Genomic DNA, 17,620 nt, shown 5'->3' with positions numbered 1-17,620 from the left:
CAGCCCCTCGGAGGGGTCCCAGGGGGGCTCCGGCTCGGACAGGCGCTCAGGACAGGGCTGATCTCCACCGTGCCACCCGCCTTGCCAGGCACACCCGGCTCGGTACCGCTGGCAGGGGGACGCAGGGCACTTCCCACATCTGGTTCTGCTCCCCACCGACCCCCCAGCGCCGGCAGGGACGCGGTGCTTCCACTGCGGCGCGGACTGCAGGATCGCTGGAAGGTAAGGGCAGCGCGGGGGGCCCGTGGGGCGCAGCCCTGGGGGTGCTGGGGTGGCCTTTGGGAGCAGGAGATCCTTCGGTGCACGGAGCGAGCAGACACGGGGCGCTGGCAGCGCCACGGGAGCTGCGGCATCGCCCCTGCGGCGCGTCTGGCTGTGCCGGGCATGCCGGCTCCTGCCTGTTCCGGGGGGATCTGGCACAAACTCCTGCGGGCTGGGGGGGCGCCCTCTGCTCCCCCCCAGCACCTCCAGCCAAGGGGATGTGAGGGTTGGATTGTGCCTGGGGTGGGATCGCATGTAAAGGGGGTGTTGATGGGGTGCCCAGACCCCCACAGACACAGTGGGGCACGCGTGGGTTCCTTACCCTGCGCTCTGCAGGGTTTTGGGGGGCTCAGTGCCCCCAGAAAGGGGCAGCAACTCTCCCCGCAGGGATGGGGGGCTGCGAGGGCCCCACTCCCCTTTGGATTCCTGGGGAAGGGGAGTCCTCCCAGCCGCAGAGAGAGCGCAGCCACTCTCCCCCACCCAACAGGCGCTGCTGGGCGGTGGCTGTGGCTGGGTGTCCCGCCGGCCCGGGCTTGTCCGGGTGCGGGAAGAGCGGCCGAACCCGTCCGACGGGTCCTGGGAGCTCTCCCGGCAGGCGCCGGGTTCGCCACGTCCCCCCCGCGCTCCGGCGGGCCTGGCCCGGATGGGGCTGAGCTCCCTGCCATGGATCCCTGCCGGGGTCCCCAGGTGCCACCAGAGCGGCATCGTTACCCACCCAGGGCAGGGTGGGCACGGCGTAGGTGAGGCAGCACCACTGCCAAGGGCCGTGTCCGGCCAGGCGCTGATTGCCAAGGCTGGCCAAAGCACCCGTGCCAGTGTGGTGCCATGCTGGTGGCACGTGGCACAGCGAGACTGGCACAGCTTGGGTGGCCAGTGCCCTGCGGGGGTGTGAGAGCCGGAGTCACTGCCCTGGCACAGAGAGCTCTGCCTGCAGGATCCCTCCTGCTACTTGCCTCGACCCTGGCACCGCTTCTTGGGTATGCATGGCACCACCCGTGGCTCGGTGGGCACCTGGCTCAGGTGTGCCCCATGCCCTAGGGATGAGCACAGGGGGACAGCCCAGACCCACCAGTAGTCTTCTGGGGTGCTGGTAGAGGGAAATCCCAAGCCCAGCTGCCCCAAGTCAAGTGGGGGGCCATTGTTGGGAGGTTTGGGTGCCCCTTGGGTACTTTGGGGTTTCACAGCCTGGGCAGCAGATCCAGGCACAGGGGGATGTGTGCCAGGTGTGCCACCAGGCTCTGCCTCACCTCGGGGCAGCTCCCCTGCCCAGTCAGGGCTCTGTGGCCAAAGGCACCAGGTCCTGGCATGGCTGGACAGCCCTGGGGCTGCGGCTCTGCCCCCTCCAGGCTGGCACCAGGCCATGCCTAGCTGCCATGCCTACCTGCCGGGCTGCACGCAGCTGGCACTGCGTCACGGCGGCCTTCGCTCCCGGCCACAAACTGGACGGCTCCTCTTCCTCCCCCAGCCTGGCAGGGTGACGTCAGCCCAGCCAGGGGCCGGGGCACTCCTGGGTGTCCCCGGCCAAGAAACCACAAACACTGTCACGAGTTCGGCGGCCTCTGGCCGACCGTACCTGCCCCGCACGGAGCAGCAGCGATGTTTACAGCCTGAAACGGCTTCACCTTTGTCCCTCCATCACGGGCACCCATCCCAGCTCATTGTCACCTGCTCCCAGGTGCGTGGCCATGACCGTGTGCAACATGTGCACACTACTGCTGGCACCCCCAGTGCTGCTGCAGGTGGGCACCCACGCTGTGCCCTACTGTTGGGTCCCAATGGAGGTAATGGGGCACTTCTGGCCTCAGTTTTTGTCTCAGACTGTCCCCAGCAGGGGACATGGTCTTGTCTTTCCACTCCTGCTCCTCCACCAGCGCTCTGGTGGTGACACTGGGTCTTGCTGTGTCCACGTGGCCTCACTCCCAGCCCCTTCCCTGTGACCTGGTGGTCCTGCTCCAGGGCTGGGGCTGTGGCAGATGGGACAGGGGAGCCCCTTGGCCAGCAGAGTTGGGTGCCACATCCCAATGCCACCAAATGGATCCAGCATGGTGCCCCAGGAGACTCATTATACCCTGGCAGGCCCAGCACAAGGCTCAACCACCAGGGGCTGCCCAGCCCTCCCCCGTCAGTGCTCCCTGCCTTGGTTTCCCCAGGCACAGTCTGTCCTTGACACGGAAGGGGCAGTACCAGGGTGATGCCAGGACCACGGGATTGGTGCTGCACCCATCCCCGTGGCCCGCACGTGGGCTCCCAGCCGTGTTCCCAGGAGTGCTCCCCTGTGCAAGCCACGGCAGCGCCGGCATCCCGGGAGCAGAGGCCTGGCACTGTCATTATGGATGATGTCAGGCCTGGCCACAAGCAGGGAGGATGAGAGCGAAGCAGCCTCCCTGGGAGCGAGGGGGTGGGGAGAGACAGGCTGGGGTGTGGGGGGGATGTGGGGCACCCAGCCCCACAGCTTGGCCCGGAGGATTTGGAGGCACGGGCGCTCTCAGGTTGCCGTGCCGGCGCCTGCCGGAGCCCCCCGCGCGTGCCAGGGGAGCACGGCGCGCCCGCTGCGGCACAGGGCACGCAACATTACCCACAATCAATGGATCATTATGGAATAAACAAGAGGAAAGTTGTTTTGCAAATGCGGCTGAGTTATCGCTTCACAACACGCGGCGGAGCGTCGCACGCCGGCCGCGACACGGATGGATCCGTGTCAGAGCAAATGGGAGCCGACGGCGCGGCACCGCGCTCCTGCCAGCCTGTGGCAGCGTGCCCGCGGTGCCCACCCTGGCTCTGCGCCTGCAGACCCCTGTGCTGCACCTACAGACCCCAATTCTGCACATACAGACCCCTGTGCTGCACCTACAGACCCCTGTGCTGCACCTACAGACCCCAATTCTGCACCTACAGACCCCTGTGCTGCACCTACAGAGCCTGGCTCTGCACCTACAGACCCCTGTGCTGCACCTATAGACCCCAATTCTGCACCTACAGACCCCTGTGCTGCACCTACAGACCCCAGTTCTGCACCTACAGACCCCTGTGCTGCACCTATAGACCCCAATTCTGCACCTACAGACCCCTGTGCTGCACCTACAGACCCCAATTCTGCACCTACAGACCCCTGTGCTGCACCTATAGACCCCAATTCTGCACATACAGACCCCAATTCTGCACATACAGACCCCGGCTCTGTGCCTACAGACCCCATCCTGCACCTATAGATCCTGGCTCTGCACCTACAGACCCCTGTGCTGCACCTACAGAGCCCATCCTGCACCTATAGACCCCAATTCTGCACATACAGACCCTGGCTCTGCGCCTACAGACCCCATCCTGCACCTACAGAGCCTGACTCTGCACCTACAGACCCCTGTGCTGCACCTATAGAGCCCATCCTGCACCTATAGAGCCCAGTTCTGCACATACAGACCCCAGCTCTGCGCCTACAGACCCCTGTGCTGCACCTACAGAGCCTGGCTCTGCACATACAGACCCTTGTCTTGTATATACAGACCCCCATGGTGTACCTACAGAGCCTGGCTCTGCACCTATAGACCCCAGCTCTGCACCTACAGACCCCTGTGCTGCACCTACAGACCCCTGTGCTGCACCTACAGGCCCCTGTGCTACATGTACAGCCCCCCATCCTGCGCCTACAGACCCCATCCTGCACCTATAGACCCCAGCTCTGCACCTACAGACCCCTGTCTTGTACATACAGACCCCCATCCTGAACCTACAGACCCCTGTGCTGCACCTACAGACCCCATCCTGCACCTATAGATCCTGGCTCTGCACCTACAGACCCCTGTGCTGTACCTATGGACCCCGGCTCTGTGCCTACAGACCCTTGTCTTGTACATACAGACCCCCATCGTGTACCTACAGACCCCAGCTCTGCATCTACAGACCCCTGTCCTGCACCCACAGCCCCATCCTGCACTGACAGCCCTATATCTTGCACCCACAGCCCTCCATCCTGCACCCACAGCCCCATCCTGCACCCACAGCCCCATTCTGCACCCACAGCCCCCATTTCTGCACCCACAACCACCCAGTGTGCACCCACAGCCCCATCCTGCACCCACAGCCCCATCCTGCACCCACACCCCAGTCCTGCACCCACAGCCCCATTTCTGCACCCACAGCCCCATTTCTGCACCCACAGCCCCATCCTGCACCCACAGCCCCATTTCTGCACCCACAACCCCCCGTGTGTGTGTGGAGCCCCTGCCCGGTGTGGGTCATATTTTGGGGGGTGGCCCTGCTCCGTGCCTGGTGTGGGTCACCTTTTGGGGGGTGGCCCTGCTCCGTGCCGGTCCCCTGTGGGGGGATGGGGTGTGTGGAGGTGGGGTGGACCTGGAGCGCGGTGTGGTGTGTGGGGAGGGCGCCGGTCACTGTCAGGGCACTGTGTCCCCTTCCCGATGGGTAGGCCGGGCTTTGTGTTCCCCGGCCCGGTCCCGGTGCTGGGGGGGGTGTGTTTTTCTCACGGTTAGTGCCAGTCTCGGTAGGGAGGCTTTGCATCCCCCTGCCCGCTGCCGGTCCCGGTGTCCCGGAGGGCGTGCGTCCCCCCGCCGGTGCTGCTCTCGGTGCGGGGATGTTTTAATGGTTTCTCTCCCCCTGATCGATACCGGCTGGGGGTGTGTCGTGTGTGTGTCCCCCCCCCGCCTCGTCCCGTGTGTTGTTGTGCCACCGCGGGGCGGTGTCGGCGGAGGCGGGGCGGCGGCGGGGCCGTACATAAGAGCGGGGGCGGGCGCGGGGCCGCCCGTGGAGCGCAGCACCCGCGGAGCGATGGGGCAGCCGGGGGTGCCCCTGGCCCTGCTGGGGCTGGGGCTGTGCTGGGCAGCGGCGGCCGAGCGGCACACGGTGTTCTGGAACAGCTCCAACCCCCGGTGAGTGACCCCCGCTTCCCACCGGGACCCCCCCCCCCCCCAAAACCCCAAAACACAGCAAACGCGCACCGAGCCCGGTACCGGCCGCCCCGAGGGCGCGGGCGGCGCCGCTCCGCTCCACCGGCGGCCTTTGTGCGGGACGAGGCGGCGGGGCCGGTGCGGGGGGCGGCGGGGCCGCTCCAGGTGTGCCCGGGGGGGCCTTTCCGTTCCCAGGGCCGTGCGAAGGGGCCGCTTCCTTCCCGCGGGGGGGGCGCGGTGCCAGCCCCGGCGCCGGCCCCGGGGACCGTGTTGACAAACACGGCGCAGGATGTGCGGGGGGGTTAGACCTGGATCGGGGCCCCCCCCGCTCACCGGGGCTGCGGGGTGACCCCAGCTCAAGCTCCGGCCCTACGGGTTCTAGGGGTGCCCCCCCGGCCGCAGCCGTGACTCCCCCTGGTTGTGGAGGTGCTCCCCCAGGGCATGAGCGCTCTCAGGTTGTAGGAGTGCCCCCTTGGCTTTCGGGGAGCCCCCCTCACTCTCCAGACCCCCAGGCTGTGGGGGTTCCCCACATTCAGGCACCCGTGGGGAGATGTGGGGCTTCCCCTCCTTCCCCGGCCTGAGTCACTCCCTCCCCAGCTTATGGGGCTTCTCCCCCCTGCCCAGGCCGTGCCCCCCAGGGGTGTAGGACCCCCCTAGATTGTAGGGCTGTATCCTCGGTGCCCCCTCACAATTTTTTGGGTGGCTGTGCCCTTTCGATGCCACCACAGCCGGCGAGGTGCGGACCCCGGCGTGCCCCCCCCCCGGGCTGGGGTGTGGGGCGCAGCTGGAGCCTCGCTGGCTGCCCCACGGCGAGAGCCGCGACGCCTCCTGCTCCGGCAGCGCCGGGCCGGGCAGGGTGCGGGCAGGCTGCGCGTCCCAGCGGGTCCCTCCCTGCTCCGCGGCCCTTGGCGAGCGCTGGGAATTGGGGTGCGCTCACCTCTCACCGCCGGGGGGCCGAGCCCGAGGGGAGGGTGAAGGGGGCGCTGCCCTTTGGAAGCTATTCCAGGTGCTGCAAGGCTCGGCACAGGGAAGGGAGGACCCAAAGGTGCCCCCCAGGCAGCGCTGCCGTGGCCAGGGTGCTGCCCTCCATGGGTGTGGGGGATTTGGGGGTGCAGTAAAGCCCCTACCCCAGCCCTGACCCCCGTGCCGCCCCTCCTGCCGCAGGTTTCTGTGGAGTGACTACACGGTGGAGGTTCGTCTCAATGATTACCTGGACATTATCTGCCCTCACTACGAGGAGGGCAGCGTGGACCCGCGGGCCATGGAGCGCTACACGCTCTACCTGGTGGAGCTGGAGGAGTACCAGGCCTGCAAGCCCCGCTCCAAGGAGCAGATCCGCTGGGAGTGCGACAAGCCCAGCGCCCTGCACGGCCCCGAGAAGTTCTCGGAGAAGTTCCAGCGCTTCACTCCCTTCACGCTGGGCAAGGAGTTCAGGGAGGGACACAGCTACTACTACATCTGTGAGTGCTGAGGGGGGCTGCGGGGGGGGCTCCAGGGATTCCCCATCGGGGCTCCCCCCATCCCTTCCTAACCCGCCTCTCCCTTCGCAGCCAAACCCATCCACCACCACGGCGAAGCCTGCCTGAAGCTGAAGGTGACGGTGACAGGCAAAGGCAGTGAGTATCACACATCAGCACCCCCTCGGGGCCCCCCCACGCGTCCTCTCCTTCCCAGCGTGGCCTTGGCTGCGCTGAGTCACGGCCTGGCCGTGGCCCCTGGCCAGCCCGGGGTGTGGGCACGCGCGGCTTGGCCAGGAAGGTGTTGGTGGGGGCAGGGGGGGGGGGGACAGCCCACAGAGAAACGAGATTTTGGGATTTTGGGGAGGTTGGGGTGCTGCCTTTCCCTCCTTGACCCCCTGTTTGCCCTGCAGCTCCGGCACCGCCTGCGCCAGCCTCGACGCAGAAGGGGAGGATCCAGGCAGGTGTGTTGGGGGCTGAGGGCTTGGGGCTCCCTTCTGGGGTGGCAGGGTGTTCTTGGGGGCACCCGGCTGAGCCTGGGGGTGCACTGGCCTGAACACAGCCACCCAGGGGTTTGCTGGGGGCACTGGGGCTCATCTGCCCCTCGTGGGGGGCTCTGGAGCTGGCTGAGGTAGCAAGGCTGGTGGCAACCGTCTGCAGGGGTGATGTGCTGCTGGTTTGGGGTACAGCTTGCCTTTTGGGGCTGCTGGTTGCTGATGGCTCCTCTCTTTTCCCCCCACAGACGATGCAGCTGCACACGTGCTGAGGAGCGTGGGGCAGAACTCGGCCATGCGCAGCAGCAGCCGCCCCTTCACCTTCATCAGCCTCCTCCTGCCCCTCCTGGTGCCACAGGGGCTCTGAGGTGCCCCTCGTGCCCGGACCCACCGAGGCTGTGGCCATTGGGGACCCCCGTGGTCCCCGCACATCTGCCCCGGGTGCCCTGCCCTGCGCACATCTGGGCAAGGCAAGGATTTGTCAGTATTATGGGGCTGGAGGCCCCAAAGCCATCGGAGCAGCCGGAGCCTTCAGGCTTCCCTGGCCCTTCCAGGATGCTCCTGGCAGCCAGAGGCCGAGCGGGAGCCTGGAGCTGGAGGGGCTGAGGTGCCCCGGACTGGAGAGGGGCAGGGGGCTGGCACCCCTGCCCCGCAGCTGAGCTCGCCCACCGCCCTCGGGGCTTTCCTCTGTGGTGGGCTGGAACTGGAATGTGTCCTGCAGGCGGGGACGTGGGGGTGGCCAGGTGACCCCAGTGTCAGTGGCCAGGGAGCACAGAGAGGCTGGAGATGCCCTGCAGCCAGGGGAGAGGGGTGATGAGAAACGCCCCGCTCCTCCTTGTGCTGCACCCCTACCCCTTCCTTCATCCCCTGGCCCTTCGCCATCCCTCCCCTCCGCTGGGTGCCGGAGGGGCCCCCCCAGCACCCCCTTTGTACAGCACCCCCTTTGTACAGCTTTCTAACACGGGATTTTTTTATACCATTGTCGGGAATAAATAACCAAAACCACGCCGAGCTCCCGAGACCTCCCCCACCCTGCTGGGCCAAGGCTCTCCTGGACCCCCGTGGGGGGTTGGGCTGGTTAATTAATTAATTGGCTGGTGTTTGCACGGGGCTGTTAAGTGGCCGAGTGCCACAGTGGCTGGCACTGTCCCCGGCTTTATCTGGTGACACAAAGGCCTCCCCTGAGGGTAGGGACCCCTCCCCCTGCACTGCAGTGAGATTCCAGGTGGGGGGCAGGGGTTTGTCCCGGGACAAACCCCATTGGAATGTGACAGACCCCAGGGGATGGGATAAATCCCACCGCTGGTGAGGAGGGGGCTGGGCAGGGGGGACAAAGCCTGGCTGCACCCCAGGGACCCCCACGGGGTGACACCAGGGATTTGGGGGTCCCTGAGGGGGGAGACAGTGTGGGTGCAGGGAGCTGGGATCACAGGGATTTGGGGGCCCTGGAATTGGGACCTGCAGGGAGCTGGGATCACAGGGATTTGGGGACACTGGGTTGCAGGGAGCTGGGATCACGGGGATTTGGGGGCCCTGGAATTGGGAACTGCAGAGAGCAAGGGTCCTGGAGAGGTGAGATTTTGGGGCACCCAAATGCATGACACCCAAATGTGGGGGACCCTGGAGATGGAGAGTCATGGAGAGGGGGCACAGGGATGAGTGACCCCCAGGATGTGTGGGGGGAACCCTGGGACAGTGAGGTCACAGGGAAATGTGGATCCTGGGGAATTGTGGATCCCAGGGATGCAGGATCCTGGGGAATCGCTGTCACAGGGATTTGTGACCCCCAGGATGTGTGGGGTCACAGGGGAAATGTGGATCCCAGGGATGCAGGATCCTGGGGAATTTTCACAGGGATGTGTGACCCCCAGGATGTGTGGGGACACCCTGCGGCAGTGGGGTCACAGGGAAATGTGGATCCTGGGGAATTGTGGATCCCAGGGATGCAGGATCCTGGGAGAAATTGTCACAGGGATGAGTGACCCTCAGGATGTGCAGGGGCACTCTGGGGTCACAGGGAAGTGTGGATCCCAGGGATGCAGGATCCTGGGGAGTTGTCACAGGGATATGTGACCCCCAGGATGTGTGGGGACACCCTGCGGCAGTGGGGTCACAGGGAAATGTGGATGCTGGGGAATTGTGGATCCCAGGGATGCAGGATCCTGGGGAATCGCTGTCACAGGGATTTGTGACTCCTGCAGGAGGCGGGGGTGGGCAGCTGGGCTCACAGGGCTGTGACACCCCCGGGCTGTGCAATCTGCACCTTGGCGTTCACCCTGGGGATGCCCAGGGACCCCAAACATGAACACACGACACCTCAGGGGTCCTCCCCCCCATACCGGCCCCGGTGCCCTGGCGGTGCCCTCACGGTGCCCGCGGGGCGGTCACGCCGGTGCAGCCGCCGCTGCTCCCCCCGCTCGCAGCCGGATCCCCGCCGCCCCTCCCCGGTAGTGCGTCCTGCTCCGCCCCGCTCCGCTCGGCCGCGGGCAGCACCGGCCCCGCTCCGGGCAGCACCGGCCCCGCCGCGCTCCCCGGGCTCCGGCATGGTCCTGTCGCTGCTCGCCGGCCTCTGCCTGGCCGCCACGCTCGCCATGTTCGCCACCGGCCTGTGAGCGATCGGCGGCAGGGCCCCGGGCGGGCGGGGGCGGTGGGGAACGCACCGGGGCCGGCGAGGGGCTCGCTGAGGGCCGGGGGTGCGGGGAGGGGGCCCAGGCTGGTTTTGGGGTGCAGGGGGGGCATTGGGGGTGCAGAGGGCCCATGGGGGATGAAGGTGCAATGAGGACCCCAGGGCTGGTTTTGGGGTGCAGGGGGGGCCTTGGGGGTGCAGAGGGCCCATGGGGGATGAAGGTGCAATGAGGACCCCAGGGCTGGTTTTGGGGTGCAGGGGGGGCCTTGGGGAGTGGGATTTGTGGGTGCAGAGGGACCCATGGGGGATGAGGTACGATCAGAAGACCCCAGGGCTGGTTTTGGGGCGCAGGGGAGGCTTTGGGGGTACAGTGAGGCCCATGGAGGATGAGGGTGCAATGAGGACCCCAGGGCTGGTTTTGGGGTGCAGGGGGGGCCTTGGGGAGGGGGATTTGTGGGTGCAGAGAGGCCCATGGGGGATGAGGGTGCAGTGAGGACGCCAGGGCTGATTTTGGGGTACAGTGGGGCCATTGGGGATGAGGGTGCAATGAGGACACCAGGACTGGTTTTGGGGTGCAATGGGGGCCATAGGGGTGCAGTGGGGAGGGCATCAGGCCCAGTTTGGGGGTGCAATGGGGGCCATAGGGGTGCAATGGGGAGGGCATCAGGCCCGGTTTGGGGGTGCAATAGGGGCCATAGAGGGAGGGCATCAGGCCCAGTTTGGGGGTGCAGTGGGCCATGGATGGCTGGTGCAGAGGGATTGGGGGTGGTGCTGAGTTTTGGGGTGCAGGGGGAGAAGTGGGGGGGTGCAGTGCCTGCTGGCTGCAGAGACTGGAGCCTCCCCCACCCCAGCAGTGCCAGGCACCCAGGAGGACGCTGCCCTCCGCCCTCCCCAGGTCTGACCTGCGCCAGATGTTGGCAACCAAAAGTGTGGAGAACATCCAGTTCCTGCCCTTCCTCACCACCGATGCCAAGTACAGCAGGGTTGGGTCCTGGGGAGGGGGGTCACATGGATTTGAGGGGCAGGGGGGATCCCTCAGTGCCTGTGCCCCATCCCTGCAGCAACCTGAGCTGGCTGGGCTATGGCTGCCTGAAGGGGGACGGCACAGTGATCACCGTCAATGCCATCGGGGCAGCTCTGCAGACCCTCTACATCCTGGTGTATCTCTACTACAGCCCTGCCAAGGTGGGACAGGGGCCTGGGGTGGTGGGGAGGATGAGGGGATCCTCACCCTGACATCCCCCTGCTGTCCCTCCCAGCGCCCCGTGCTGCTTCAGGTCCTGCTGCTCCTGGCTGTGGTGGTGACTGGCTGTGGCTACTTCACCATCCTGGTTGACACAGGGACACGCCTGGCACACCTGGGGCTCTTCTGCAGCGTCTTCACCATCAGCATGTACCTCTCACCGCTGGCTGACCTGGTGTGTGGGGCTTGGCAGAGCTGGGGCTTGCCAGCCCAGGCCCTGCCTGACGTTTGCTCCTGCAGGCCAAGGTTATCCGGAGCAAGTCGACGCGGTGCCTGTCCTTTCCCCTGACCGTCACCACCCTCGTGGCCTCCAGCAGCTGGACACTCTATGGCCTGCAGCTCCACGATCCCTACATCACAGTGGGTTGGGCTGGTGGGATGCTGAGGGGTGCCATCCCATCTCATTGTATCCCAAACCATCCTACTCCACTGCATCCCACGCAGTCCCATCCCCATCCCATCCCACCCTGGCCTGCTTCATCTGCATTCCACCTTTCTCCATCCCATCCCATTCTGTTCTGTCCCTCTCCTGCACCATCTCACCACACTCCATCCTATCCCAGCCTATCCTATCCTTCTCCACCTTCATCCCCATCCCCATCCCCATCCCATCCCAGTCTAACCTGTCCTTCCCCATCCCCACCCCATTGCCATCCCTTCCCCATCCCCATCCCACTGCCATCCCATTCCACTCCATCCCATCCCATCCCATCCCAGCCTATCCTATCCTATCCTATCCTATCCTATCCTATCCTATCCTGTCCTATCCTATCCTTCCCCATCCCCACTCTCACTGCCATCCCACCCCATCCCCATTCCCACCCCTTCCCACTCCTTCCTATCCCATCCCCATTCCCACCCCATCCCCATCCCATCCCATCCCATGGATCCCATCCCATCCCCATTCCCACCCCTTCCTATCCCATCCCACCCCATCCCATCCCCATTCCCACCCCATCCCCATTCCCACCCCACCCCATCCCATCCCATGGATCCCACCCCATCCCACCCCACCCCATTCCACCCCACCCCATTCCCCTCTCATGGCTCAACTGAGCACTTGACTTGGCACTGGCCCCATTCAGCACTGCCTGTGTCACCCAGCCAAGCATGATATCCATTGATTTTAATTAATTAGCTGGGATGGGGCCAATAAACCTCCCCCAGCACCACAGAGGGGAGGGGTACACCCACTGTCCCCCCCATGTCCTCCTGCAGGTCCCCAACGTGCCAGGGATCGTCACCAGCCTCGTGCGGTTCTGGCTCTTCCAGCGGTACCAACCAGAGCAGGACAAGCCCTACAGCCCCCTGCCTGCCTGAGAGGTGCCCTCAGGAGCACCCCAACTCTGCCCTGGGCTGGCCCCAGTGCTGTCCCCTTGGCCACTCCCGGTGGGACACCAGCAAGGACCTCTTGCCTCCAGCCCTGCATCCTTCAGCGAAGGCCCTGGAGCTCTCAGAGAAACCTTTGGGGCACCACAAGCCCCTCAAACCCCAGGGTGGGAGGATAGTTTTCCATGCCTGTAGCCCTGCCTGGCAGCAGGATTTCGAGGGGCAGGGCTTTTGAGTGGCTTCCAGGGGTCCAAGTGTCACTTTTGTATGGATTCAAGTGCCTTTTAATAAATCAGAGACTTCCCAGTGGCTGCTTCTTGTACCTGCTGCAGAGGAGGGTGCAGCTCTTGGCCCTACAGCTGCTTTGGGAGCTCCAACCAGGGGGGCTGCTGATGGCCATACAGGGGCTGCTTGTTGTGGGGGGCTCATTCTGACACACCCTGGGCTCTGGCAAACCCTCAGTAGGCATCAGCCCTCGTGTTGGGGCCACGAGGGGACACCAGGGATGCTGCTCTGAGCACCGTGAGGGAGCCACCCATCACAGTGTGGGGGTAAAAGTCTGTGGAAGTGACGAGCAGCCACCGTGGCAGGAACCAGGAAACTGTGGCAGCAGCTCTCTGGTCACAGAGAGCAACAGGAATCGATGGGAATCCTTGCTAAACCCCCGTGGATCGAGCAGGCCTGGATCAAGCATCGATGCTCTGTCAATTAACAGCGATCTGGAATGAAGATATCGGGCCAGTGCCTCGGTGAAGGGGACAAATCACACAGCAGACACCGGAGCCTTGCAGAAAGAGACCCCCACCCCATGCAGGATCCCCCAGGAGCAAGGAGCTCATCCCACATTCCCTCCAAGAGGGGACCCCAGGAAAGCCAGTGCTGCTCTGAGCCCCCTGAGGGAGCCACCCATCACAGTGTGGGGGTAAAAATATCTGGAACTGACAAGCAGCCACCATGGCAGGACCTGGGAATCGATGGGAATCCTTGCTAAACCCCCATGGATCGAGCAGGCCTGGATCAAGCACCGATGCTCTGTCAATTAACCAATTAACAGAGATGTGGAATGAAGATACCAGGCTGGTGCTTCGGTGGAGGGGCCAAGTCACAGAGCAGACACCAGAGCCTTGCAGAAAGAGACCCCCACCCCATGCAGGACCCCCCAGGAGCAAGGAGCTCATCCCACATTCCCCCATGAGGGGACCCCAGGAAAGCCAGTGCTGCTCTGAGCCCCCCAAGCTACAGGAGCCTTCCATCACAGCGTGGGGGTAAAAGTGTGGAATTGACACAAGCAGCCACCATGACAGCAACTGGGAATCGATGGGAATCCTTGCTAAACCCCCGTGCATCGAGCAGGCCTGGATCAAGCATCGATGCTCTGTCAATTAACCAATTAACAGAGATGTGGAATGAAGATATCAGGCTGGTGCTTCAGTAGAGGGGCCAAATCACAGAGCAGAAAGAGACCCCCACCCCATGCAGGACCACCCCAGGACCGAGGAGCCTCATCCCACACTCCAGCCTTAGGATGAAGGATGCTGACAGGAGCTGTGCTGTGCCTCTGCTGCTTGTGCACACCTCACACACAGCCTGCGAAAATCCATACAAAGGGACAGAGCTGAGCGTGGTGCCAAGGGAAGGAGGATGAGCTCCTGGCGTGCTCTGTCTTGCCCTGTGCAGCCAGGGCTCCCCATGCCTGCTCTGGGGACTTGGCCCAGCAGGGAAGAGCCCCCAAACTCAGGAAAGAACTCCCAGCTTGGCCCCACAGCCTCGGGAAAGGGCTCCCAGGCTGGCCCCACAGCCTGGGGAAAGGGCAGCTTTCTCCAGTGCCACACCTTGGCTGCCAACCGGTCGCTCCGGCTGCCCCGTGCCGGGAGCGGCTCTGACGTGGCCCCTGGTGCCAGCTCCCGGATACCTCCGTGCAGGGAGGAGCTGCTGCCACACGGGCTGGGAGGAGCTCCTCGTGGCCATGACTAGAGGCTCTGGATCGCCCCGAGTAGCCCCTGCATGACCATAAGTAGCTCCTTGAAGGCCGTGAGTAGAGGCTCTGGATTGCCGTGAGTAGCCTGCACAGGGTCATGGGTAGCTCAGAGACGGCTGTGAGTAGCACCTAGATGACCACAAGGAGCCCCTGACGGTCCTGAGTAGCCTCTGATGGCCACATGTAGCTCCTGGATGACCACAAGTAGCCCCTGATGGCCACAAGGAGTCCCCTGGAAGGCCACAAGGAACCCCCTGGCTGGCTGTGAGTAGCCCCTGAGGGCCACAAGTAGTCCCAGGATGGCCACAAGGAGCCCCCTGATTGGCTGTCAGTAGCTCCTGATGGCCATAAGGAGCCCCCTGGCTGGCTGTGAGTAGCCCCCGATGGCTGTAAGTAGCCCCTGGATGGCCAAAAAGATCCCCCTGGCCGGCTGTCAGTAGCCTCTGATGGCCACAAGTAGTCCCTGGAAGGCCACAAGGAGCCCCTGGCTGGCTGTCAGTAGCCCCTGATGGCTGTAAGTAGCCCCTGATGGCCACAAGTAGCCTCTAGATGACCACAAGGAGCCCCTGATGGTCCTGAGTAGCCTGTCAGTAGCCTCTGATGGCTGTAAGTAGCTCCAGGATGGCCACAAGAAGCCCCTTGGATGGCTGTCAGTAGCCCCTGATGGCCACAAGTAGCCCCAGGATGGAGCTGGATTGCCATGAGCAGCCTGCACAGAGTCATGAGCAGCCCCTGCAGGATCACAAGTAGCCACTGGATAGATGCAGCCCCTTTGAATGATCATGAGGAGCCCCTGGCTGGCTGTGAGCAGCCCTGGTGACCCTCAGTAGCCCACACAAGGCTGTCAGTAGCCCCCCAGAGCACTGCTGTGGTCCTGACCCCAGCAAGGCTCTACGTGGCCAAATCCAGGGCAATGTCACCCCTCCAACCAACCACCCGTGTGCCAGCGAGGGCTCAGAGCTCCCCACTCTGCTCCCACCAGCCTTTGCCGCTCAGGAAACGGCTAATTAGCTGCTCCTGCTAATTAACCCGAGTCCTCCCAACTGCTCCTTTCTGCAGAGCATTCCCAGCTGCTAATTAAAATCCCAGAGTCCTTTGGCTGCAGGAGCTGGTGGCTGCCAGGGCAGCAGGTTCCTGCACACGGGGTCAGAGAGCAGGAATGGGGGGCCCCAGACAGAGCCCCCCACCCCTCCCTCTCCCCAGTGATGCCCAGTGTGGTGCTGTGGATGGGCATGGGAGTAGGGGGAGCTCCCCTGGAGCTCTTGGGGGACAATTTAAAGGCTGTGTGGCTCACCCCACCCTGCCAGTCCCTCTCCTCCTTTCTGGGAACTCAGCCAGGGGACAGGACGAGGCTCCTCCAGCTCCCACCTGTGGGGATGAACCACATCTGAGCCGGGAATGTGTCTGGATGCCACTTCAGAGCCAAAATCCAGAGCTCAGCGAGGGACAGTGGGGACATGCATGGAGACCCTGCCCTTCACAGAACCCCCAAACCCTCCCTGCACACCTCGACATTTGAGAGATTCCCCCGGGAGAGCCAAGTGACTCCTCCGGGGGTCTTCCAGCAGCCCCCTAGGCTTTCAGTGGACCCCCATGGAGACCCTGCCCTTCACAGAACCCCCAAACCCTCCCTGCACACCCTGGGAGCTGAGTGGTTCCCCTGGCAGAACCAAAATCATCCCTCCAGGTGCCTTCCAGCAGCCTCCAAGGTTCTCAGTGCTCGCAGCCTGGAGACCCCTGCCATGTCCCAGGTCACACCCAGCATGACCAGCACTGTCCTGGTGTCACACACAGCACCATTCCGGGCCACACACAACACCGTCCCGGTGTCACACACAGCACCATCCCAGTGTCACGCAGAGCACGGCCAGCACTGTCCCAGGTCACACACAACACGGCCAGCACCATCCTGGGGTCACACACAGCACTGTCCCAGGTCACACAGAGCACGGGCAGCACCATCCCAGGTCACACACAGCACTGGCCCCGGTCACACACAGCACGGCCAGCACCATCCTGGGTCACAGGTCACACACAGCACCGTCCCGGGGTCACACACAGCACAGCCAGCACCGTCCCCGGTCACACACAGTACGGCCAGCACCGTCCCGGGTCACACACAGCACAGCCAGCACCGTCCCGGGCCTTTATTCGGCTCCCAGGCGCAGCCCCCGCCGCCGCAGGTCCGCCCTGGCCGCCCTAATGTGCTCCTGCAGCTCGGCCGCCGCCTCCTCGCAGTCGTTGAAGGTGGCCAGGCGGTAGCCCACGGTGGCCAGCGAGTAGCAGCCGAAGGCCACGAGCAGGTAGACGGGCAGCGGCAGCAGCGCCTGGCGGAGCGGGCCCGGCGGCTGCAGCCCCGGCGGGGCCAGAGCCAGCGCGGCCCAGGCCGAGCCCAGCAAGGCCAGTCCGCAGAGCCACTGGGCCAGCTTGGTCATGGCGGCCTGAGGGGAGAGAGGAGAGTGGGAGAGGCGTGAGAGGAACAGGGGAGAAAACGGGAGAGCGGCAGAGAAGGAAGGAAGGGGGAACCGGGAGAGACGGAGCGCCCCGCACCGGGCCCAGTCTCACCCGGGGCCTCCTGACCGGAGGGCGGCCCCAATTCCCCCTGGGCCTCCACCCGCCGGACCGAGCCCTCCCCAAGGGCCCAGACCCAGAACCAGAACCCGAACCGGGACACGTGCCCTGCCCCACCCCCACCTGGCTCGGTCCCGCTCCCGGTGCCGGTCCCGCTCCCCGCCCGGCGCAGCGATGACGTCACGGAAGCGCCGCGCGCGCGAAGGCTGCCGGGAATTGTAGTTCGGCAGGGCTGTGCCAGAGCGCGCCCCCTGCTGGCGGGGCGCGGCCTCACCGGGAGCCCTCCGGGAACCCTCCGGGAGCCCCGGTCCGGCCCCGCTCCCGGTGCCGCAGGAAGCGCCGGGCTTTGTGGGCCGCCGCCGGGGCCGCAGGAAGCATCTGGTTTCCTGCACGTCCGGCCGGAGGGGTGCCAGGGAGCCGGCGTGGGAGCGAGTCCCGCCCGCCCTCCCACGGCTGCGGGAACCGCGCCGTTCCCACCCCCCTCCCTCCCCAGCCCCGGTGCCCCCCCCGGGGTCGTGCGGAGGGCACAGACGGGTCTGTGATGCCCTGCCAAAGGGCAGCAGCCTGAGCTGTGCCAGCACAGCTGGGGCTGGATCTCCACAGCCCCCTGCCCACTCCAGTCTGCTCCAATCCTGGCTCCACTCCTTGCAGGTCGGGGCACACAAGGTGCCAGCAGCAAATCTCCCACCCTTGGCCACCCCTGGGCACCCCAGAACCTACCCCAGGCTCCAGGGCTGCTTCCAGCCACGCTGGCACACAGCAG

At 65.0% G+C, this 17,620-nt stretch overlaps 3 protein-coding genes across 5 annotated transcripts; 2 read left to right on the top strand and 1 right to left on the bottom strand.

Annotated features, from left to right (window-relative positions):
- The first annotated feature begins 5,021 nt into the window (after positions 1 to 5,021).
- On the top strand, positions 5,022 to 8,316 carry EFNA1 (ephrin A1). The gene is made up of 5 exons (XM_054292731.1): positions 5,022 to 5,141; positions 6,324 to 6,619; positions 6,710 to 6,775; positions 7,030 to 7,080; positions 7,359 to 8,316. The coding sequence occupies exons 1-5, from the start codon at positions 5,041 to 5,043 to the stop codon at positions 7,475 to 7,477; spliced, it is 633 nt and encodes a 210-aa protein (XP_054148706.1). The 5' UTR covers positions 5,022 to 5,040; the 3' UTR covers positions 7,478 to 8,316.
- Positions 8,317 to 9,593: 1,277 nt separating this feature from the next.
- On the top strand, positions 9,594 to 12,600 carry SLC50A1 (solute carrier family 50 member 1). Of its 2 annotated transcripts, none has more exons than XM_054292758.1 (6): positions 9,594 to 9,718; positions 10,632 to 10,709; positions 10,798 to 10,921; positions 10,996 to 11,154; positions 11,220 to 11,343; positions 12,198 to 12,600. In XM_054292758.1, the coding sequence occupies exons 1-6, from the start codon at positions 9,654 to 9,656 to the stop codon at positions 12,485 to 12,487; spliced, it is 840 nt and encodes a 279-aa protein (XP_054148733.1). In that variant the 5' UTR covers positions 9,594 to 9,653; the 3' UTR covers positions 12,488 to 12,600. The 2 variants fall into 2 exon arrangements, with proteins under 2 accessions (XP_054148733.1, XP_054148734.1); XM_054292759.1 differs by having other exon boundaries at positions 11,220 to 11,339; positions 12,198 to 12,381.
- A 3,818-nt stretch (positions 12,601 to 16,418) lies between these two features.
- DPM3 (dolichyl-phosphate mannosyltransferase subunit 3, regulatory) lies at positions 16,419 to 17,051 on the bottom strand. Of its 2 annotated transcripts, none has more exons than XM_054292807.1 (2): positions 16,981 to 17,051; positions 16,419 to 16,727 (listed from the first exon to the last, which is right to left on the bottom strand). In XM_054292807.1, exon 2 carries the CDS (start codon positions 16,719 to 16,721, stop codon positions 16,434 to 16,436), a length of 288 nt encoding a protein of 95 aa, XP_054148782.1. In that variant the 5' UTR covers positions 16,722 to 16,727; positions 16,981 to 17,051; the 3' UTR covers positions 16,419 to 16,433. The 2 variants fall into 2 exon arrangements, with proteins under 2 accessions (XP_054148782.1, XP_054148783.1); XM_054292808.1 differs by lacking the exon at positions 16,981 to 17,051 and adding an exon at positions 16,852 to 16,893.
- Positions 17,052 to 17,620: the final 569 nt, after the last annotated feature.

The sequence above is a fragment of the Melozone crissalis genome, unplaced genomic scaffold (genome assembly GCF_028551555.1).
Source record: "Melozone crissalis strain CALT ecotype California unplaced genomic scaffold, PUWL_Pcris_2 ptg000114l_1, whole genome shotgun sequence".
Classification (NCBI taxonomy): Eukaryota; Metazoa; Chordata; class Aves; order Passeriformes; family Passerellidae; genus Melozone; species Melozone crissalis.
The sequence above is the reverse complement of the archived record's forward strand: the minus strand, read 5'-3'. Positions and strand labels throughout refer to the sequence as shown.